General features: G+C 36.3%; 1 protein-coding gene and 1 long non-coding RNA gene across 2 annotated transcripts; one reads left to right on the top strand and one right to left on the bottom strand.

Annotated features, from left to right (window-relative positions):
* Positions 1–1,494: 1,494 nt before the first annotated feature.
* LOC137021393 (uncharacterized) lies at positions 1,495–21,220 on the top strand. Its single transcript, XR_010895311.1, has 5 exons — positions 1,495–1,529; positions 16,471–16,529; positions 18,212–18,302; positions 18,384–18,482; positions 21,009–21,220. It is a non-coding gene; the product is annotated as an uncharacterized lncRNA (long non-coding RNA).
* mmel1 (membrane metallo-endopeptidase-like 1) lies at positions 1,520–24,866 on the bottom strand. Its single transcript, XM_067387752.1, has 23 exons — positions 24,577–24,866; positions 23,845–23,874; positions 23,348–23,410; positions 23,085–23,246; positions 22,909–22,989; positions 21,275–21,370; positions 19,446–19,564; positions 18,597–18,662; positions 18,363–18,497; positions 18,132–18,221; positions 16,484–16,620; positions 16,075–16,168; positions 14,091–14,219; positions 13,307–13,405; positions 12,539–12,622; positions 12,306–12,409; positions 12,159–12,217; positions 8,284–8,403; positions 7,905–8,038; positions 4,643–4,708; positions 4,339–4,434; positions 3,815–3,891; positions 1,520–2,697 (listed from the first exon to the last, which is right to left on the bottom strand). The coding sequence occupies exons 1-23, from the start codon at positions 24,731–24,733 to the stop codon at positions 2,598–2,600; spliced, it is 2,298 nt and encodes a 765-aa protein (XP_067243853.1). The 5' UTR covers positions 24,734–24,866; the 3' UTR covers positions 1,520–2,597.
* Between the last annotated feature and the right edge of the window lie 274 nt (positions 24,867–25,140).

The raw sequence follows: 25,140 nt of genomic DNA on the forward strand, positions 1-25,140 counted from the left end.
GCAGATATGAACATTCAAATGATCAAAGTCTCTGTTGTGAGAGATAACAGTCATAATCAATAATCCAAGGCAACCCAATATCGACTCCGCTAAGCTTTCCAAGAACTCGACCATTTTTCCTGCAGTGGCCGCCTTGACGTCCGTTTGATCTTTTCCATTCTATCATTTTTCACGCGTCCTGCTCGGCTCTTTAGTTCTGCTGTCATTACGGCTTAATCAAGACGGAAAATAACAGTCACCGGCCTTGACCGGATCTCTAATGAGGAGGCTGCCTCCCAAAAGTGTCCATTTGAGAGACAACTGCTTGCTGTGGCCTCGTCCGCTTCAACACATGAACCCCTGCTGCCCCATTAGCCTGTGTCTCAGATCAATATAACTTTGCTTACTTCCCTAAAATCACAAACCCACTGGTTTACAGATCCTTAAGTGAGACCTCTTAATGATTTCTCCTGTCTGTTAAGGGTAAAGGTGCTACATGGCACCTTTTATGTATAAAATTACATATTCCCTGCTGGAAAATCAAGGTTTATGAGATTTTAGAGTTGGTCCAGGCTAGTTTAGATGGTCCGTTAGCTAGAATTTGACCTGGGGCCAGTTACATAAACCATAACCATTACATTAAGACTGTGTCATAAGAACTAGTATGAACAACTAGCAGTTAGTTAGGGGTAATCAATCTTACTTTTTTGGTATCAAGTTAGACTAATCTATGTTTTTATGTAATTGACTTAAAAAAGATATGAACAATCTTAAGGAAAAACATTTGATGACTAATTTTTAAGATTAGCCTTAGCCGTTTATGCAACCGGCCCCTGGTATAGACCATGCTGTAAAAAAGAATTGTTGGTTTAACTTAAAAAAGTAAGTTCCATTAAAAATTTGTGTTCATTGAAATTAAAAATTTGAGTTAATACAATGAAGGTGATTGGTTTCATCAACAGAAACTTGAAGTATTTTGTTATCTGAACCACATTAATTATTGAAGTTGATTTGACAAAGAAAATAATTTGTGATAAATCATTGAAGTATTTTTTTTAGAGTGCACGCTTTACAAGAAAATACTATTTCAAAAATGTTATGTTTAATTTAATGTGTTACTTGCTGTTTCTTGAAACATATCACGGTTTCCACAAAAACGTGAAACTGTTTTCATCATGGATACTCAGAAATGTTTCTTGAGCAGGAAATTAGAATGATTTCTGAAGGATCATGTGACTGAAGACTGGAGTAATGAAGCTGAAAATTCAGCTTTGATCACAGCAGTAAATTGTGAAATTTACTGGGAATTTCCAACTTGATCACTTTAATTAGTTTTTTGTTTGTTTTTTCCAGCAGAGTTATGCAACATGAACATTTCCACCAATTATCAAATGGTTGTACAGTTAAAAACACAATTTCTCTATGTTTATTTGCAGAAGTTAATGTTGCAAAAAGAAAGCCGAAAGAAACCCAAACCAGGAGGACTGAACTGTTGAAGAAGGTTTCTCTGGATCTGATTCTTGCCCCTAAACATGCCAAAACATCCATAGGTAAGTGTTAACAATAGCAACGTACCAAAGCGCTCCCTGGCAGAACGAACAGCTTGTATGAAACAAATATACAGTCTTGAGTTCTCGTTGACCTGTTGTAACTATTTTGTTCCAGTATTGCAGCGGCTTCCTGCCATTATCTGCTGGCTTTAACAGAAGTCTGTAGTGTAATTGCAAGGCAGACATGAATAGAATCTATTTATGGACAAAAACACATAAAGCTTAAAGCGATATGGTTTTAACAGTCTTAAGGTTGTCAGGTAATTGTCAACACGGGCCCGTTTACGTAACGTTAAGCCCTCGCTTTCAAAGAAATACAGGCTCTTCTTTGAAACGTAGTGTTGCTAGAATATATATTAGGATTATTTTTGGGAAAACAGTGCTCAATAGGACTCTCGCTTTTGCCTCTTACCACTGCATGCTTTAGAAAAAAATCTTATACAATAATCAAAATATTTCAAGGCTGCTTATTATGAAACGAAACATGATGCCTTTGACTGGGTTCTATTCAAACCACAATCTCGTTCGGCTTCCAAGCCTCCAGTTGTTGGCTAATTTTGGGCTCGCTCAAGCACAACGGATATCTTCTTGGAGAGCCGACAGAATCAAAAGCCAACCGAGGGATTTATCCGTTTACATAATCTGGAAAAATAATCTGATGTCAATAAGCCCCCTCGTTACAATGAAACTATTACGTTTACATGTATTTTTCGGTGCCAAAACTAATAATGTGTCAACAAAAACAGGCAAACAGGACAAAATCTTGCTTAAAAAGTCTCATAAACAGACGATGAAAAAGCATGCCTCTTTTTCAGAAAAACAACACCCTCACTGTGCACGTTCACGACGTCTGCACTTGTTGGTTATATGTGCGCTTTTGAAAGTTCACAGTAGACATCTATGCAGTCACACATGTAGGTGTCTATCACCTTGGTCATGTCTGTCACATCAGACTAACAGACAGGCAGCTGCCACTGCAGAATAACAGCACAACATAATATTCTCCAAGCTCTCCTAACCGCTGCCTTGTTTGTAAAATATACACAGACTCCCGCAACTCCGAAGTGGTTACCAAACTCGACATTTCTCCTCGGGGTTCATGGGAGTTCCTCGTGCACAATGAAATGCTTCGGAAAAAGCCTCAAAGTTCTGAAGGGAACCTAGAACCCTGTTCAAAACAAAACAACATCAGTGTCATAAAACATGGTTAATTCACACGTAAAATGTTGCATTAAACAACAAAATCACTGCAAGATCTTTTTTCTTCACCAACATCACTTTTCAAAACATGACTTTTTGTTTTGGTGATTTTTAGTGGATGTATGAAGTCAGTTATCCTCAAGTTCACACAAGTTTAACCACATGTTAGAACTGTTGTATTATTTGCACATCTATTAAAATACTGTATGTAGCAACTGGGGTAAGGAAAAATAAAGTTCCTTATATATATATATATATATATATATATATATATATATATATATATATATATATATATATATATATATATATATATATATATATATACACATACACATTACTGTTCAAAAGGTTTAGGTCATTAAGATTTTTATAAAAGAAATCAGCAAAGACATTATATTTATAAGAAGAAGAATTTGACATTTCTATTTCAAATAAATGCAGTTCTTATAAATTTTCTATTCATCAAAGAATCCTGAAAAACGTTATCATGGCTTCCACAAAAATAAACAGCACAACTGTTTTCAACATTGATAATAACCAGAAAAGTTTATTGAGCAGCAAATCAGCATATGAGAATGATTTCTGAAGGATCATGTGACACTGAAGTAATGATGCTGACACTTTATATACATATTCAAACAGAAAACAGTTATTTTAAATTGTAAAAATTTCACAGTTAGTGCTATCAAATTGATTAATCGTGATTACATAAAAGTTTGTAACGTACATATATATATTACACACATATATATTTACAAACTTTTATGCAATTAATCGTGATTAATCGATTTGACAGCACAATTCAAAATATTACTTTTAAAATAAAGCATAAGAATTTTTTAAAATCTTACCGACCACAAACTTTTGCACGGTAATGTATAATGTTTGTAAAAACTTTGAGTTTTAAGATGCATTAAAATTTTGTTAGTTTATGTTAGTTTCAAGAATTCTTGCCAACTCATTTTTGCTTATTCTTTTTGCTTGTGTTTAATAGCATGTTCTAACTGTAACCTAATCGAATTACATTTTTAAGTGTGACATTTTTTCATTTTTAATTGACAAATCTTGTAGAAAGATCTTGCCTGTATTCCAGAGGGCTGTGTGGGTCTGTTTTGATCGACTGAATGGCATACTCAGGGCGACAGGCACCACACCAGACCTACAGAAAGCATGAGATATTTTTATATTCAATAAAATGAACCCAGTCATATTATAGTCAGCTGAACATATGGATTTTAAACATATTATTTCTGACCTAGCATGCACTTTATGCCTAAATGTCATTTGTAGGATTATGCAAAACAGATCAGTTGTGTATTTTAACACATATTTTGACATCTGCCTATCCAAACAATGACATTTCTAATCCCAGTCCTTTAAAGCAGTACTCATCCCATTGGATGACGTGATTCAGCCATTGATTTCATGCCTTAAGCACATATTAGACAGCCTGTAGTCATTTATTTTCCTGAGATTAAGCAGCACCTGTATCTTTTAAATTAATGTCAGTTTAATTTGATGCGGTCTTTGTGAAACTGACCTTGCATGGGCATCAAGGTGAACAAATGCTGGCGTCTTAAAGTGCATGTAATTCATGGTCACATACCTGGGCAAAGTTCAAAAAGAAGAGCTGTTTGTGATCCATATCCAGTCCGGGAAGATGGGGCTCCTCGCCCTCCCTCTCCACCCACTTTATATACGCCTAATATCACACACACAAAAACAGATTTTTCTGAAGAAAATAGTGCTTGAAGTCATGAAGCTATAGGGTGTTTACATTTATTCACTTAGCAGACACTTTTATCCAAAGCCACTTACAAATGAGGAACACAACTATGTATTTGCTAAGGTGTTGAGTAGTTTTTATCAGGTTACTAATTGGTTGTTTAACGAGAATTAATGATACAAACCTTATATGCTTGGCGAACTCCACCGTTATCAGCAATATTCTCTCCTAGTGTTGTGATGCCACTGACCTGCAGAAACATGAATGTAAAATTGTTCAGTGTTATTTAAGTATTTTATGTGCTATTATAGTAATTAAGAATATTTTGATTTAGCTTTTACTTTTACATTTTCAGTGTTCATTTTAATTTTAGTAATTTTTTTTTAGCTTTTAATTATAGCACTTCAACTTATTTTCATTTGGCAACATTACTATTTTTCAAAGTTTTCTTTTATTTCAGCTTTATTTCGATTAATAAAAAACTATTTGAATAGCTTAATTTCACAAGTTTTAGTTGACAAAAACAACACTGTGTAACATACAAATTACATCCAAAGTTTAACTAGTGTATCAAGTTTGGAAAGTTTGAGTTTTTTATTAAAATCTTTTAATTACAGACTTTGATGTCATGGCAAATCTGAGGACAGTTTGAGTACATTGTTAGTAGAGCTGCACGATTAATCGTAATAAATAAATAAATCGCGATCTCAATTCAAACACAGGACAACAATTCGGCTTTTGACAGGTACGATCTTTTCAAATACACAATATCATTATTGTGTATCATTATTACAATAATTCATAATATCATAGAAGTTTTGGGATAAAAGTTTATAGTTCAGATATAAACACTGATGTCTACGGTAGTGAAAATCAAAATAGAGCAAATCACCTTTTGAAAGTAGCTTGATGCTTCAAATAATGATTGTATCATTTACATCATTACACCAGTAGGTGGCAACAAAAAAAAAAAGATTTGTCATTGAATCATTCATTCAAGAGATTTGTTCAAAAACACTGATTCATCCAGTAATTAAACAAGTGAAGTCTTTATGAGTGAGTCATTGAATCATTCTGTCACTGATCCCTTGTTTCCCCTGGACTCCATTTCCCAAGATCCTCCTGTTCTCCACACCTGCACTCACTTCCCTCGTCAGCTCCTCATCATCACGGATCACCTGCACCTGGACTCTATCATCTGCACTCCCTTTATAATGCACTCACTCCCTGCACTCCTTGTCCATCTTAAATGTTATGTTGATGTTGTATGCTTGGTTCTTCTTGCCCTTTTGGATTAAAGCATCTGTTAATGTGGAAATCCGTATCTGCCTCATCTCTACACCAGCACAACCGTAACAGAAAGACGGACCCAAACCGCAGGATTTCCACAATTAAAAAGATGGGATTGTTCCTGATTCCTGTGGCTCCAGCTCCCCCACAGCCTCTCACACCGACATCAGCGGCTGACCAGCTCGTCAGCCTCTTCCAGGTGGGACGTTCACTGGAGAGGTATGTGGAGGAGTTTGTTGAGTTGGCTTATTTGACAGATTGGTCAGATGCTCATTTGATCGCCCTGTTTTTGGATGGACTGGACGAGGACACCATCCGCTTCTCTGAACCTGACGATTACATTTCCTTAGCTGATGCTATAAATTTAGTTTTGTATTTAAATTGCTCCAAATTCTTTATCCAAGAGGTTCAGGATGATGTGTTCCTCTCGTCCAGTCCTTCCAAAAACACGGGCAGCCTGGCCAGTCTGCCAAGCTCCGTCCTCCTCCTCATACCCCTCCAGTGAACTCCCTGTCTGCCCCACACGGAACCCACACTCCTCCACTGGGTCCCGTAAGCGGAGGAGGAGGAAGCAAGCGGCTCCAGTCTCTCCAGAGCCCGCTCCAGTGTCTCCAGAGCCCGCTCCAGCCCTTTCCGAGCCTGCCGCTCCAACCCTATGCAAAACGCCAGATGATGCGGTCTGGTTAATTGACTTTTGGTCCGAGCCCTCAGCTCCAGTGTCTCCAGAGCCCGCTCCAGCCCTTTCCGAGCCTGCCGCTCCAACCCTATGCAAAACGCCAGATGATGCGGTCTGGTTAATTGACTTTTGGTCCGAGCCCTCAGCTCCAGCCGCCGCTGCCGCCGAGCCCTCAGCTCCAGCCGCCGCTGCCGCCGAGCCCTCAGCTCCAGCCGCCGCCGCCGAGCAATCCGCTGCAGCCGCCACCGAGCCCGCTCCTACTATGAACTATTTTTGAACCATTCAGCCCAAAGACTGTTTTCCCCCCCTGCCTCCCTCTCCCGCCTCCTTCCATGGGTGTCTACATTGCTTCTCCATCTCAAGCCCCTTCATCCAGCACTCCACCTCGACCCTCTGCCCCATTACCTCCACCTTGGCTCCAACCTCCCTCAACTCCACCATGGCCCATCAGTCCACCAGCTTCACCAGCCTCCATCCTTCGGTCAAGCTTTGGTCCCTCATCAGCCCACCCTCACCTCAGGACTGCACTCCTCCGTTTTCACTCCGTCCCTTCGTCCCTCTGTTCACTTGGCTTCTTCACTCCCTCCTGCTTTCCCTGTGTCGTCTGTCGTCTTGGTTACGCTGCGGCCTTCTAGAACCCTGCCTACACCTCAGTCGGCGAAGCCGTCGGTGTCACCATGGCGCTACGGACCTTCGGCATCGCCTGGACTCCAGGCCTTTTCGGCAGGCTTCGGCCCCTGACCCGCCATGTCTGCCCGCTGCACCTGACCCGCCATGTCTGCCCGCTGCACCTGACCCGCCATGGCTGCCCGCTGCACCTGACCCGCCATGGCTTTTGTGCCCGCCCTGGAGACCTCCACTCCAGTCTGCTCTTCCCCCTGCTCCGGCTTGAGGTCTCCAGGGCGCCCACCCCGGTTGTTACATCTACGGCACGAGGACGCGCCTACCGGGAGGGGGAGGTACTGTCACGGATCCCTTGTTTCCCCTGGACTCCATTTCCCAAGATCCTCCTGTTCTCCACACCTGCACTCACTTCCCTCGTCAGCTCCTCATCATCACGGATCACCTGCACCTGGACTCTATCATCTGCACTCCCTTTATAATGCACTCACTCCCTGCACTCCTTGTCCGTCTTAAATGTTATGTTGATATTGTATGCTTGGTTCTTCTTGCCCTTTTGGATTAAAGCATCTGTTAATGTGGAAATCCGTATCTGCCTCATCTCTACACCAGCACAACCGTAACACATTCATTCTATATTTAAGTGTGTTGAAAATTTGTATGTCTGCAAAAGTTTTAATTTGCTCTGAACTTAATTTCATTGCTGCCTTATATCTTTTTTTAGGGCAGTGGAAACGCTTAGATCAGACCCAGAGCATGAACATTCTACAAGTACAAAATTCATATCAGTTTTATTTGTTTGTTTTCTGAAGTTCATATGCAGATTCTTTCCATTGTACTGATCCGAGGTTCAACTTACATTTTGGCCTCCTGCAAGTTTCCAGCTGAATTTGCCGTACTGTTCCACCATGCATTTAGATTGATCCTCAAACTGCTCCGCAGAGTAGTTGCTCCACCAATTGTTCATGTTCCCATCCTTGTCAAAATTCCGGCCTATGAAAATAAATATTTAATTTTGTGGAACACAGCCATATTTTAAACAGACAAGAGTTGTGGTTGCTCTTTTGCATGCTGCTTTGGTCCAATGGAGAACAATTTATCAGTGATATTTAAAACCCCTCCTTTAGCACAGAGTTTAATACATCACCAATAAACAAGATAATCAACAAAATCACATTGTTTATTCATCCACAGCTAACTGATAATTAGTACAATCCATCAGATGAGACCCATTTTACCGTGATCATCAAATCCATGAGTGATTTCATGTCCTATAACCATCCCAATTCCACCAAAGTTTAGAGCTTGCAGCTGTTTTTCACTGAAGAACGGAGGCTGGAGGATGCCAGCAGGAAACACTGAAGGAAAGAAAGATGAATGCATAGAAAGAGATAGAATTCAGCATAATGCATGGATAATTGATCAGGAAATGCGTTTTTGAGATACTAATTGAGTCACATGAGAAATTTTTTTTTAATTTTAATAGTTGTAGAGTGTTAACTTTGGACACTTTTATGTCCCAGAAGTAGATTTGTTTCATTAAAACTAACAGATTCAGTTTTTTTTTTTTTTTGAAGGTCAAATTAACACTAGTTTTACCATTGTCCCAGACTCAGACTCAGAATATTATAAAAATATATACATTTCATGTTCTATAGTATGATAATTTAGCATGATATTATTATTAATATTATCTATTATATAAAAAATATGATATTTGGGGACAGTTTGAGTACATTCTGAGAGTCAGTAAAATATTTAAATGTCTTAAAAGAAGCAAAATATCCATAAAGTAGACTTATTTTGAGAAAATGCATTTAATATAGTATCTTATTTAATGTAAAAAATCTTCTAAAGTATGATCATTTAATATAATTTAAATTATGTATTATATTTAAAGTTTGGCATATTTATAATAACATATATATGTATGTATTGTATGGTATGTATGGTATGTATGGTATGTATATATGTGTACAAATTATTTATGATGCCACAGTGCTTAGTTGTGACATCAACAATTTTCCTAATCAACATTTCTCCTAATAATAATGTTTTTTTTTATGTTAGCGTTCATGTTTCCCCATGAGAAAACAGTGTCTGTAAAATATGAGACATGTAATGTTTGAAAAAAATCTAGGTAAATTAAATATTTGTATTGTTGTCACACTGTGGCTGTAGTGATGCACACGACGCAGGAGAATATCACTAATAAAGTCTTTAATTATAAATCAAACCAGGAACACGCAGGAGATAAAAGAAACAATATTCATTGAAACACAACCACGTTAACATTGACGATACCAGGGCTTAATCTGGGCTTAAATACATGGGGAGAGTAATAAACATAAAACTGAACAGGTGTGTAGGACTAATTAACAACCAAGGAAACTAACTAGGGAACACAGGCAAACTCAGGTAGACAGGAACAGGGAAAACAGAACCAAAACACACTGTACACGTGACAACTGTGTGTCATTTCCAATCAAGCGGTGCAAATGACTAGGCAAATTATGCAAAGTGTGTTGTAATATATAATTGTATGCCATTAGGATACTGAAATTAGCCTTAACAACACATTATTCCACAAATGTTTAAAATGTCATTTCCATCACAGCATGCATGTTGATTTGAGATTTGGTGGAATGACATTTGGTGGTTCAGAAGAAATGTCAAAAGTTGGTGGACATCATGTTAGTGAACAAATTAGATAAATGAGAGTGTGGAAAGTGCTTTTTAAGAGACTCTAAAAGTGCTTATAGTTGAAATAATGTGATGGTAATGGTATACACTGGATAGCAGAAGCAAGATTGGAAGGACGGTAAGATCTCTACTGTTTACTGTCCTCCAGCTATAGAATATAGGGCTCAAAATGCCATCGTGCCGGCAGTTACAGCTGCCGCTCTTGTTTCTAAAATGGCAATTCAACTTGAAGTGTTTCCCAGATTGTCCAGGAACATTAAAATGTGCAATCTAAGAGTAATTATGTGGAAATTTCTCCCGCTGAAAATCTGCATAATCACTTGGCTTTTGTAATCTCTGTATTAACCCAGCCTGAATAGCCAGTGCTTGGCGTCCACAGCCCATCTCTAGAAGGCACAAGCTTTGTGGGCACTGGAGCCTGAAACTAGCTTTGTTTAATCTACAAGAGAAAAGCACTACAGGCACTAGAGCCATTATGACAATGGGCTGAGAAAGCATTTATATTGAGAGCCCTCAACAGCTTAGGAGAAATCTGACCAGAACAAATACTTCACAAAAGACCTGCGTTTGGACAATACTGCTTTTTTTAGTTTGCCTTCTCTAGTGGAAAGATCTGTTTAGTCCATCGTGAATCTCAGTGCTGGACTAGACTGGTTTGTGCTGGTCTAGCTGGTGGACTTGGAAAGGCTCTTTGCTGTCGATAGACTGGAAGGATTGTACAGTAAAGATGTGCATTCAGGCATTTTGTTGTTTCATTTTGTATCACAAACTTCCCAGTGGTAAATACGACTCGAGGGGCATTCATGTCCAATTTTTAACTAGGAAACTCGATCATTTAGACAGCACGTGAAGGCAGCATATTAAATGCTGTAGAGGTATTGTTCCTTGTTAGTTCATGTTAATATAATAGAAAGCTTATTGTAAAGCATTACCAAATTATTTATAATATAGAATACAGAATAGAATATGATATATTATATAATCAGGGCTTGACATGAACTTTTTTGCACATCAGCCACTGCGGCTAGTGGTTTTCCAAAGTTACTATACACTTTCATTTTCATTGGCCACAATTTTGACATTGATACCATGTGGAAAAATATAGATATTTTTAATAGATATTTCATAATTTGGCAGCAGGTTTATTAGTCTGCTGTCACTTTAAGACCTGACGCACGGATCCAATATACTGTTACACATGCATTTCTTTCTCTGTTTACGTTCACTAAAAACATAACTGACTGTGTTTACATGAATACTCGCCTAGAACAGCATTTTGACATTATTTTGTGTGTATTTGACTGTTTAAGTGCAATAAACAGCAGGAATGAGTAAAATTATGTGCAATGAAACATTCGTGAATGTATGAGTAAATATGTGAGCGATTTTTACCTTCCCAAAAACTCTTCTCCTGATTCACAAATACTTCGTAAACGTCAGAAGTGATAGTGAAATGTGTGTGTGTGTTAATGAATTCCAATCAGTCGTAAATGGGACGCGCGTGCACGCTCATTCTCAATTAACATAAATCCCGCCCATTAAATCCTACTGACAACTATATATGGGCATCATATTATGACACCAAACGAAGGATTTTGGCCATTTTATAGGAAACAATTTCCATAACAATTAAGGGGCCATTAGTTTGCCCAGCCCTATTGAAATCAAGTAATTATTTGGTTACGAAGTGCTCCGTTTGCAGATGCTATTACTGGCTCTCACAATAAAAGTAAAAACAAAAAACGTATGTAATTACTATATATAATATTTTTTCAAAATGCTGTGTAATGTACCTTATTAAGCTGAATTAAAATGCAGCCTTATTAATGAGCAAAACGTTCGGACGTTAAACTATTTACGCGTGGCTGGGAGCAGGTGTAGATTTCTTTCGTACCAACTAACATTTGGAAAATACAAACATTTTAATGAATCCGAAAATTTACGCCAGAACCACTTTACACACGATTTACACACAAATTCGTTCTGCTCGTGTTTCATGAATGAGATCCAATATGCGCAATATGATGCCGAAATTCAAGCCCTGTAATACCAACAATATTCATCCGTAGCAAATAAAATGAGGTGGGTTTGTGTGTCAACTCGCTCTTAGAGATGAGAGAGCGAGAAAGCACAGCTGATATCATGTATCTTTTCTGCTGAAAATGAGTATTGGAAGCGTTTCAGATTTTTGACAATGCTATTTTACTTAGTTTATTATTTCAGATGCCTTTTTAAAAGACTACAATTAAAAAAATGTATATATTATATATAAAAATCAACCCACCAAAGAGTCTAGTAGGAGTGACTGCGTTACACGCCACTGCTGAAATCCACCCGCATTTGGCGAGTGTTAATGTCAAGCCCTGTATGTAATATTCTATATGGCTATATTTATAGTATATGAACTTACCAATCTGGTTTCTGTTGTGCGAGTAGAACGCATTGACCACAGCTGCACCAATAATCCACCTAAAACATTCACAGAGACAGAGAAAAAGCAATGACTCAGTGACAGGTCAAGAAGGGGAAAAAAAGCATATATTCATGTGTTTCCTACATGTCAGGATCCACAGGCTCCCTCAGCTTTTTATGACCTTTCTGGGCTGATGCTGCCAGGTTTTCCAGAATGTTCTCAAAGTAGTTCTCCTCACTGAAATTAAGCTGTGAGCAGAAACATAATACATCACATTGATGTATTTCTGTCTAAGTTGTCATCATTCTTGTATTGATGTGAATGAGATACAAGTAGGTTTGAATGGTAAGTTATTCAGAGCTCAATAGTTCCCATACGTGTGTGTATTCCTCGTCCAGTTTCTTATTTTCCTCCTCAAGGATGTGGTCGGGATAACCGATTTGTTCTGATATTGCCATTGCCTGCAAAACAGGAGGTTTGAAAGCGAGAATAGCTCAGACTGCAGGATAGTAAGAGCAAATATTATAATAATGATAATAAACATTACTTGCAGTACATTTCATGCAAGAAATGCAGCTCAAAGTGTTTTACAATAAAAAAGCATTATAGTAAACACTAAGTACTTAACATAAAAGTAAATAAAAATACCATAATTAATAACATAAGATTAAAGATCAAACCCACTTAATAATGATAATAACAAGATAAAAGTAATATAAATGCATAGCAAAAATGTAAATTAAAGATATATGCTATTAAATTGCTATTATGTTAAATATGCTATTAAAATTGTGCTTAAAAATGTGTCCGAACGGGTTTGTGAGTTGATGAAAAGCTAATAATTAATGAAATCATAAAAATATAACAATTTTAATAAATCATTTAATAATCAAATTAAAGCACTTACTAATAAAGATACATTTTATTTTATTTACCTGCATGTCATGTCACCATTAACCGATATCATAGAACAGTAAACATGCGAATATGTTGTTAAATTATTGAAATATTAACTTAAAATCTCAAAGAGTACCTCAAGTAAATATTTTATCTCAAAGGGGTTCGGCTGAACAAAAAGTTTGGGAATCCCTGGGATTAAGGAAAGAAATAAAAACTCTTCTGGAAGACCATTAATGCCATCTCACCTTCTCTCTGGCCTTCTCCTTGGATTGTTCATCCATCCAGCTCAATTCTTCCAATGTTTCTACATAAGCTTCCTGAATCTTTTTGATCAGTTCACCCACCTGAACAGCAGCGGAGAGACACATTTCAAGTGAACGAATGAAATTGCCCTTTTTCAAACAGCCAAAATAGCTATTTGCCTATTGGTTAAATAGTTGGCATATCATGCAATTAATCTGATTAAAATGTTATAATAAATTATTTATATAAAAAAAACATTATTTCATAAATACATTCAATAAAAATAATTATACAATTATTATTATTATTATTATTAAAAATTATAAAATTAAAAATAAATATTATAAATAAATAAAAATAAATAATAAATCAGCTTAAAATCTTAATTGATTAATAGCACTAATTATTTACTTTATAAGTGAATTATAAATTATGTTTTTCACGAGGCCTATGTCATGTCAGCCGAAAAGGAAAAGTCATTTTTCATCATTTTCATGAAAGATGATGATAATTTATGTTGACTTTAAAATGAATAAAACTATTTGACTGTCCTAGAAATACTATATAAAGCCACATACATCTATATTCAATGCAGAGTTACATAAAATCATCCCAGATTAAAAAGAAACTTAAAAAAACTGAGATGACTTACAGTCAAATCACTGAATCCAGTCTAAACAATCCATGTCAATCTGATAATAGCTGATTGTGTAAAGAATTGAAGGAGGATGTTCCTGTTATGTCTAACGGTGTGTTTTTAGGGCCAAGTTGGTCTTTTTGTCTTACCATGCGTTTGCTGTTTCCAGAGAAGGTTTCCCGGACATACAGGGCCCCAACGGCGTTTTCCATGTTGCCCTGAACGTAACGGACACAGTCTCTCCACCTCGCCTCCTCCACTGTAGTGCCATGCAAAGCCTGAGTGAACACACACAATATGCAATAAAATAAATGGACCAAAATAAGGTTGAGAGCACCCTGTACGCCTATAATGTACATCCAGTTGGTTGTTATCGCAGAATAAAACCAAACAAGGTCATCAGGACCCTGGCATGAAGTGGAGGGGTCTTGCATCACCCCGAAGGGGTTTATTTTATGATAACAACCGGCTGGATGTACATTATCCCACTTATAACATGGCTACTTCCCAAATAACACCTGTCTACACCGGATGCGATGGTTGAGCTTGAGGCTGTCTACACTGGACACGACAAAGTGACCGTTGCAAATTATAGATTTTTGTTTAAATATTTAATTAGCTCATAAACACAAAGCTTCTGTCAAGAAAACAGTAGCTAACAGCTGGCTTTAAGCCAAGACGACTGAACAAGTTTCAGAGAGCCTTTCAGAAAGTCTTTGTTAAAATGTTATAGGTCATGAACCAAGCCAATCAGCAAAGAGGTGAATCACAACACTACAAACTTTGATTTGAAGCAAAAACGTATTTGAAAATTGGACAAAAACTATGACATACTTAAAGGTGCCATAGAATTGAAAATTGAATTTACCTTGGCATAGTTAAATAACAAGAGTTCAGTACATGGAAATGACATACAGTGAGTCTCAAACTCCATTGTTTCCTCCTTCTTATATAAATCTCATTTGTTTAAAAGACCTCTGAAAAACAGGCGAATCTCAACATAACACCGACTGTTACGTAACAGGCGGGATCATTAATATGTACGCCCCCAATATTTGCATATGCCAGCCCATGTTCAAGCATAAGACAAGGGCAGCCAGTATTAATGTCTGGATCTGCACAGCTGAATCATCAGACTAGGTAAGCAAGCAAGAACAATAGCGAAAAATGGTAGATGGAGCAATAATAACTGACATGATCCATGATAACATGATATTTTTAGTGATATTTGTAAATTGTCTTTCTAAATGTTTCGTTAGCATTTTGCTAATGTACTGTTAAATGTGGTTAAAGTTACCATCGTTTATTACTGTATTCACGGAGACAAGAGCCGTCGCTACTTTCATTTTTAAAACTTTTGCAGTCTGTATAATTCATAAACACATCTTCATTCTTTATAAATCTCTCCAACAGTGTAGCATGAGCCGTTAGCCACGGAGCACAGCCTCAAAACTCATTCAGAATCAAATGTAAACATCCAAATAAATACTATACTCACATGATCTGAAGCATATTTAATGATGCCCCAAAATGGGCAGTTACAAAAATTACAAAAAGTAAAAAAAATCTATGGGGTATTTTGAGCTGAAACTTCACAGACACATTCAGTGTGGCACATTCACATACAATGGCACCTTAGACTTATTATTACATCTTGTGAAAAAGCATTCTAGGGCACCTTTAATGGTTTACTGAGGAAAAGAGCTACAATCCATGAAGCACATATCCAAATATTTAGGTATTTTGAGAGCATAGGGAGACAGACCTGATTACGTCATTTGCAGTGCTTCATGGGAGTGAGTGGAGCTAAAGAGTTATTTTGGCATGTTTCGATTGTAGTGACTCTGATTGGAGGAATTGTCTGTACAGCATCATGGGTAATGTAGTTTTTCATCAGGAATTCTTGTTAAACAGGATTATTTTAAGAATAAATTGAAATAATACAGGCTGGCGGCTTCAGCATAAGCAAATACCGTCAATTAACAACCTCGTAGCTCACAGTAGGTCTGTCTTTAAAGGTTTATAAATCAGTTTCCCTAGAGATTATTCCCTATTTCCCTTTCTCTTTTGGACTGAAACAGCAGTTGAATGCCATGAGAGCTCTCCTATGTGTTTGTTCAGAGTACGACTGACCTTTCTGTAGTGCGCTCTCACGTCTTTGAAGCGACGGCTCATACTGCTGACCCTCTCCATGATGAGCATCCATACCAGATAGTTCTGCAGAGTCCTGCGGAGATCACAAATGTGCAGATCATTTAATGCCATACAGCACAACACTATGCATTTTGACATTTCATTTACATTTAACTAAAGTTTTTGTTGTGGAATACTGAAGCAGTGTTACTGTTAACCAAAAAACTTTTAAAACATTTTCATTAATTGAAATAAGTAAGCACAGGTGACAAAGTAAGTTTGAACACAACTTTCACCTTTTAAGTTTCTCATCTCTGAAACCACTGAACCTCTGAGCAATATTTATGTCTTCTGAATGACCATAATTGACATGACAATTTTTCATGTGTCAAACAGCTAAGAACATCACCTGTGACTGTGCTTGGAAAGAACATCACGGAGCTTCTCCAGGTAAGGTGAGCAGTACACAACAATGGGTTCTTCGGGTTGCACCGCAACTGACACGCTAGACATGATACCCTGGATGTAGCGTGTCCAATTAAAGCCCTGACATTTCATAAAGAGAAACAAAAGAAGCATGTGTGCTCTGTTGAGAAAAACACAATATTATATCAACGGTCACTGAGCTACGGAAGAGGATTAGGGCCAAGCAATAATAAAAAAATAAAACCATCTTGACATTAAAGTTGTTAAATTTCGAGAAAAACCTCGTTAAATTTCGAGAAAAAAGTCGAAATAAAATGTTGAGAATAAACTTATTAAATTACGAGAAAAAAATCGCTAAATTTCGAGAAAAAGGTCGAGATAAAATGTTGAGAATAAAGTCATTATATTATGAGAAAAAAATCGTTAAATTTCGAGAAAATGGTCGAGATAAAATGTTGAGAATAAAGTCATTAAATTACGAGAAAAAAGTTGTTAAATTACAAGAACAAATTCGTTAAATTTCGAGAAAAAGGTTGAGATAAAATGTTGAGAATAAAGTCATTAAATTATGAGAAAAATCTTGTTAAATTTCGAGAAAATGGTCGAGATAAAATGTTGAGAATAAAGTCTTTAAATTATGAGAAAAAAATCGTCAAATTTCGAGAAAATGGTCGAAATAAAATGTTGAGATAAAGTCATTAAATTATGAGAAAAAACTTGTTAAATTTCGAGAAAAAAGTCGAGATAAAATGTTGAGATAAAGTCATTAAATTACGAGAAAAAAGTTGTTAAATTACGAGAACAAATTCATTAAATTATGCGAAAAATGTCGTGAAATTTCGAGAAAAAAGTTTAGATAAAATGTTGAGAATAAACTCTTTAAATTATGAGAACAAATTAGTTAAATTACGACTTTGTTCTCATAATTTAACGACTTTTTTCTCGTAATTTAATGACTTTATTCTCATAATTTAATTAGTTTATTCTCATAATTTAATGAGTTTATTCTCAACATTTTATTTAGACTTTTTTCTCGTAATTTAATGACTTTATTCTCATAATTTAATGAGTTATTCTCAACGTTTTATCTAAACTTTTTTCTCGAAATTTAACAACTTTTTTTTCGTAATTTAATGACTTTATCTCAACATTTTATCTCCACTTTTTTCTCGAAATTTAACAACTTTAATCTCAAGGTGGTTTTATTTTTTTATTATTGCTTGGTCCTAATCCTCTTCCGTATTGAGCATCATTTGGAGAAGCATTAAAATAATAATAAATAACTATAACTATTGACCAAATTTGACATTATTACATTTATATTCTGGCTGCTAAAGACTAGTGGGAAATCATGACGTTATTCAAAATTATTTTGTTCTATTAACACCCATAGTTTCTCTTCAGGTTTATACACTACCTTTCAAAAGTTTGGGTTTTTTTATTCGACAAGGATGCACCAAATTGATAAAAAGTGACAGTAAACAGATTTATAATGTTAATGATTTGCACATGAAATCATATTAGAATGATTTCTGAAGGATCATGTGATGATGCTGAAAATTCAGCTTTGCATCACAGAAATAAATTACATTTTAAAATATATTTAAATAGAAAACTTTTCTGCACTTTACATTGAGGTTGAAAGCTTGTTGCACTTCTCCCAGTGTCATTTTGTTGTAAAGCACGGTGATGTCGTTGCGTTCTTCTGCAGGTGAGGTAGCCTGTTGAAGCACAGGGCAGAAAACAGATGCAATCGCTCACATGATTCATGCATGACATTTACAGCATCAGAACGCTTTTCGGTAACTTAATACATGTCATTTTTTTGGTTGTTGTTTTTTACCGTCTCCAGTTAAACTCACGTTAGCGATGTCTGTCTCCAGCTCCAACACTTGAGTCATGTCCTCCCACACGCGCTCTTCATCCTGGGTCAAGTTCCTGTCTTCTCGTGCGATCCTCGCCATGGAAACCATGAACTCCAGGTAGGCCTCGCGCACCTGCCCACAAAGATACAGGATGGGGGAGCTTCTGATTCATGTAATTATAACAAAAGCATTGAGGGAGAGAATGCCTCTCCCAAAATGACACAACCGTACCTTCTTATAATTCCCATCACTGAGGTAATAATCTCTTGAAGGCATTCCTAGTGCTGGTTGGTCAACCTGTGCAATCAGAAAGATGTTGTTAAATGACAAAATCGTTTGCTATGAAAAAGCATGGTAACACTTTAGTATAGTGAATGCATATAACTTTCCCTCAATAAACTCTTAATTTACTACTTATTAATAGTTAGTAAGGTAGTTGTTAAGTTTAGGTATTGGTAGGATTAAGAAAGTAGAATAAGGTCATGCAGAATAAGGCATTAATATGTGCTTTATAAGTACTAATAAACAGCCAATATTCTAGTAATATGCATACTAATAAGCAACTAGTTAAAAGACCCTAAAATAAAGTGTTACCAAAAACATATCTACATCACTTTTGTTGGGTGCAGCATGCATAAGATCATCCGTTCATAATTAAACCAACATAAAATCACACACTCTGTTTTATTATCTCATGCTCCAAATGGCATTTTAATCAGGGTGTATTATTATGCAAAATAGATTGCAATTAGCCACTGTGTGTTTTCAAAGGTGAAGCACCACTAAAACAACCAATCAAACTGACATACTTTGATATACACTTTGATGCTGAATGATTACCATATTTATAGACTACCAAAAAATGTCCAAAAACATGGTTTTGCATGCCATACTTTGCACCATCATACATGTCCAAAAGGCTAGGGTACTACCATATACATGTATAAAATTTGTATTACTTTACAGAATACAATGGTACTACCATCATACATGTCTAGAAAATATGTAAGTTCCATCATTCATGTCCAAAAACATAGTACCATAATATTACATAAATGTAAATTCTGTTCAACAACTTACATGGATAATGTGGCGGCTGGAGTCGCGATCATCTGGCCACACAAACATCTCAAGCACGGCCTTCTTATTGTAACGCGCGTTCAGAACAGCCAGTGTGTCCTCCAGGCTCCACGCTTGCTCTGCAAGATCAACGTTTTGAGGCTTTTAGTCCATATCTGTTCGCTTTGTCTACATAATTACATAAGCGTGCTCCCCAAATAAATTTTGCACAGATGTGTGTTTATTATGTTTAGTTCTTACTCTATTATCACCTGTGAGAATGGTGCTGTGTTCATGACATTTCAGAAACATGGAAAAATAAATGTTGTCAAATGCAGTCATTGGTGTGCATAACTTTTTCACAAGCGCATTTCAGATCACAGCAGTATTTCATGCACAGTTTTGTTTTCAAAGTGATGCAGCATTCCCCGCCCCTCCTTGCAGCTGCTATCTGATTGGTTGCATTATTTAAGGCCACACCCCCTCCAGAACCCAAGACCATAATGGGGAATTCGGCATGACAATTGGGGCCGATGGATTCATTCAGTGAATGATTCTTCAGGCTGATCCAAATAACTCTTTTCAATTGATTCATAAGAATCGACTCATTTGTTCGGACTGCTATGGCTGGGACTGGCAAACATACAGCATGATCTGTGTATTCCGATTCGTGCACAAATGAGTCGATTCTTATGAATCAGTTGAAAAGAGTTTTTTGGATCAGCCTGAAGAATACTTCACTGAAAGAATCCATCAGAATTGCAGCTGAATCAAGAAATTACTCACTTACTGAACTGCAAATTCCATGTCAATGCATCGTTACTTCAATATAGTAATTAGAGCTGGTTCACACAGAACTTGTGAACAGTTGTGAACTTGCTTATTAGCATGCATATTACTAGGGTATTGGCTGTTTATTAGTACATATAAAGCAGATATTAATGCCTTATTCTGCATGAACATATTCTACATCCCATAATCCCACCCAATACCTAAACTTAACTACTTGAATAATCAGTAATTAGGAGTTCATTGAGGCAAAAGTCATATAGTTGGATAATAGTAAGAACTGGACCCTAACCAAAAATATATTTTACTTTTCATCCAGCTTTCTCATTTGTGGTTTCACTCTCCATTTCGCAATCCAGTTAATTCCCAATGGATACAATCAAGTCCTACATTTTTCTTGCTTCACCTACAAATGCATCACATTATAAGTAAAAATATGTTGCGAAGACTGTTCCAATAACCACAGATGATGTTAAATGAGTGCATTGCACATCATCACTGGTCAATTTCTGTATTATTACAAATTCTGGGAAGAAACTATCTTAAAAATTACCCCTAAAACCCAGTGTACAAAAATTAGATGGATACTTAGTATCATAATTACAGCCTGGTTTTCCAAAGGCCAGTTATGGTTAAACGTCTCCAACAGCATTACTGACCTGTCCACTGCTTTAAAGACACATAATAAATCTGTCAGCAAAGGCTGGAGTGTGTGTTTGTGTTGATGTCTGCATATGTAGATTCTACGCCAGCGATCTTATTCTATTACGTTTAATTATTCTTCCCTCTCTCAAGGTCTATAACGAGCCACAGTGCCAATCATCACGGCGAGTCACTGTCTCATCCTCTCACCCTCCTCGACACGGCTCTATCTCACATGACAGATGAGCAGGACGGCCACTGCTGGGTGAAACCACTGGACTTTTCCATCAGTCTAGCGCCTTATCAACACCCAGCGACAGCACGGCTGAAGCGATTGCATTTATCCCATTTAGATAAGGCCAAGATGCTGCCATTCTCAGCGAGAGTGAATTAGAGACGGCCTGCGCTATCTCCAGTACCTGATGTGCCGTTCCAGACCTCAGATGCCACGGGCCAGTCGCCGATACTGTCAATGAGCCTGAGAAGAGGCTGCGAGTCGCGCTGCTCTATCAGAACTGCAGGGGGAAGCAGAGAGACGAGACAAAGTTGGTTTTGTCCACAAATCGAGCGGAACAGAAACTTAGTAGGTGGCCTGAATTTTCAGTGAAGAATTAAAACCAGTGTTATTTTAGTATTATTTATATACTCTTATAGTTTTTATTAACAATAATAATCAAAAAAAATTTTTTTTTTGCTTTTGTCATTTTTATTGTTTGTTTTAAATATTGCTAAGTTTTTAATGTTGTTTATATTTCTAATTTAATATGATTTAGGACAAACCATGTGCAAATTCAAAAACGCGGTTTAAAATTGCTGGTGTTTCTGACATCACAAACTACCTTGTAACCAATCACGTCAACATGTGATCATCAATGTGTGGATCTCTGAGCTAGTGTGAGTGAGTGGAGGCGGGGCTAATTTGCATATTCATAAAACCGCGTATTGTAAATGAGGCAAGGGTGTAGAGTTACATGCATAGTGCTTCAACTCATTTCAGTTCTTTAACAACTTTAAGATTTATATTTTATTTCAGCTTTATTTCAATCAGGATCATTTTAATAGTTTTAGTTAACTATAATAACCCTGCAACTAATCAGATCAATTAGAACATTACAATGTTTAAAAACTCATCCCATAAAGCATCGCTAATAATGTAACAGAATCAAAAATGACAATATAAAACACCTCGATTTAAAGTATAAAATGCAATATATTCATTAAAGGCACAACATGTAAGATTTTTAGATTAAAATATTGAAAAACCACTAGAACAGTGTTATATATTTTGTTGACTTGTGTACTTACATTATCCCGGATGTTTCCAATAATGTTTAAATCCAGAGAAATAAGCAATTTTAACCAGGGACACATGGTTTTGTAGAAACCATGGAACCACCAAAGACGCTTTAATATATTATGTGTTTTATTAGACAAGTGAGCAACTGTTTCAACTAATCATGTTATATAGCTCAACACAGTGAGTCTTATTGTTTAAATCTCGTTTTCTTGATTTACCGCGATTACCATGTTTTACCACGGCTAATATCGATCTAGCTTACTGCAGTGTCTCATGTGTCTCATATGGACAGCGAATGGACAGAGTTGTGAAAAAGACACCTCCCATGATTCTGCAAAATCAGGGCCTCATCAAGCTACGCTTTAGTTTTGAATAAGTGACCTCTAGTGGTGAAAAATTACATATTGTGCCTTTAAGTTTATTGGAAATATACATGCACATCGTCATGAAACTGAATCATGTCATGCGATGCTTTATGGGATTGCACACTACTATGTAAAACGTGTAAAACAATGATTATTGGAGCATGTTTAATACAATTAAAATATAATTTCAATCTTTCTACTGCAAAATATTGTGTTTAATTCAGTGTTTTATACTCCATTTCTCTGTAATTATCTGTGAAATCAGTCATTTCTAAGTGAAAACTGTTTCAAAGTAAATCCTATTTTTATGTGTAGTGGTAAATAATAACAGAGTCAATATATTGCATAGTATAAGCAGATCACAGTATGTGTTTTAATGTTGTGTACTCACTCTCGTTCATGCATGAGCTGTAGAGCGTTTTGGCTTTCTTGAAGGCCTCTCTGTCATCCTTACTTTCCATCTCCAGAACTCCTGTGAGATAATCAATCAACACCAACAAGAAGAAACTGTTTAAAAGAAATCTACACAAACCCATAACACTCATCGTGATTGTTGACGTAACCGACCCTTGAGCACAATTTCCAGCTCGTCTCTCAGGATATTGAAAACGCTGTGGAGCGAGCTGGTTTCTGGAATGACGTGCCGCTCGATCCAGCCTCCGCATGCGTACTGATAGAAGTTCTGGCACGGCTCCACGCTGGGGTCCATGTTCTGGAGCAGTCGGGCCGCTATATCATTGACAAGAACCCAGACATGAGCCAAGAAATCATTTCAGATCTTGAATACTAGTTTCGAGATGGTATATAAAAGGAAAGCTTTCAGACATTACCGGCAGTGACACACTGTGGGGTCGTACAGACATTGCTGTCAGCTTTTGATCGATATTTCAGCCCTGTTGTGATGTGGTGAGATGAACAACACAATTGAGGTTAATGTCTGACTGAAACGCGGCTGAGATCATGTGACATAATCCACTCAAAAGTCCAGCTCTATAGTGAGAGCTTATTGCTTCAGCTTAACATTGCGGGTAGTATGTAACTGGAAAACTGGAATAATTTAATGCAATTTATTGAAATAAATCTACCGTTTGCTCACAAACCAAAAGTTAGGCATGAGAAATACATTTTGTAAACCTGACATTGTGGTTGGTTTCAGTTGCTAATAGTAGTGCATATCCACTGTATATAATGTGCAATAATATTGTACAGTACATGGAGTGATTATACAAAATTTATGGCAAAGCAAAACTCAAAATAAAATAAAAAACCTCAGATTTAAATGATAAAATCTGCCAAACTTTATGATCAACTTAACAGCATACTTTACCTTTTGAAGAATCATTTATGTTAAAACGCTCTGAAATATAAAAAGAAAATGCAAGATCTTAAAGAATATAATCAGATGCAAACCATTCGATAGATGCTTTATATTTTAATTTATGTGCAAATTTATGAGATATTATATGATAACTCTATAAACTTAATTTATATATATATATATATGATTAATCGATTAATCGTGATTAATGGCATCTGACAAAAGTTTGTAAATATACATTTAAATATATGTGTTTGTGTGTGTGTATACACATATTTATACATATATTTACAAACTTATGTTAGATGTGATTAATCGCGATTAATCGATTTGACAGTACTTACTTATTTTATATATATATATATATATATATATATATATATATATATATATATATACTTTATATATGTATAAGTTCTAATATTTATTTTTTATATATATATATATATATATATATATATATATATATATATATATATATATATATATATATGTGTGTATATGTGTATATATATATATATATATAATAAATTTAATAATATTACATTTTTTATATATTTCATTAATATTAATTTTAAGCTTTTTTTCATTCTCGTTTTCTATAAAGTTCTTCAAAGGAAGGTCGCACAGAGCTGCTCCACGTGAGCTATAAATAAATGAATGTTTGATGTCTTTTTTAAGGGTTTTGAATAGCATTCGAAATACTCGTGATTTGCAGCAGAAATCGGACGTGTTTCCCACCTCTCAGAGCTGAAGTGTAGAGCACTATGAGTCCAGCCAGAGCGCAGCTCATCAGAAGAACAATGACAGACAGTCCGATCTCCACCACAGTCCAGCGATGCTTCCTCGGTTTAGTGCTTTTCTCCATGATATCCATTTGGCTCTCTGATTTTCCCATTCTTGGAGCTGTGGAATAGAGTATTAAAGTGTTTGTGGAGAGGGCCGAGAGCGCGCGTAATTGCGCATGAACGCGCGTGTGAGCGCAGAGAGCCACAGGTGGAGCATCAGTGCATCCTGTTTTCGACTTTTTCCTCCAAAGAACCAACGATTTCTAATGCGGAAGCTGTGTAGCTACTGAACAAGAGACTCATTAAGAGATTTCACTGAGAATTAGGACTACACGTGATATATTTACACATTTCAAACAATGACCCCACGAATTTCCAGTCCTTCTTGACGTTTTAATTAACTTTATGACGACTACATTCACTTAGATAAATATATATTTAGAGATTAAATTATATATATATATATATATATATATATATATATATATATATATATATATATATATATATATATATA

The sequence above is a fragment of the Chanodichthys erythropterus genome, chromosome 6 (assembly GCF_024489055.1).
Source record: "Chanodichthys erythropterus isolate Z2021 chromosome 6, ASM2448905v1, whole genome shotgun sequence".
In the NCBI taxonomy this organism is placed as follows: Eukaryota; Metazoa; Chordata; class Actinopteri; order Cypriniformes; family Xenocyprididae; genus Chanodichthys; species Chanodichthys erythropterus.

Excerpts from the sequence above, each read along its gene's own strand:
- mmel1 (XM_067387752.1), bottom strand. The coding sequence starts at position 24,733 with ATGGGAAAATCAGAGAGCCAAATGGATATCATGGAGAAAAGCACTAAA. Across the intron at positions 23,247-23,347 it reads CCCACAGTGTGTCACTGCCG|CGGCCCGACTGCTCCAGAAC; the intron begins GTAATGTCTGAA and ends TCAATGATATAG. Across the intron at positions 4,709-7,904 it reads AACTTGCAGGAGGCCAAAAT|GTCAGTGGCATCACAACACT; the intron begins GTAAGTTGAACC and ends ATGTTTCTGCAG.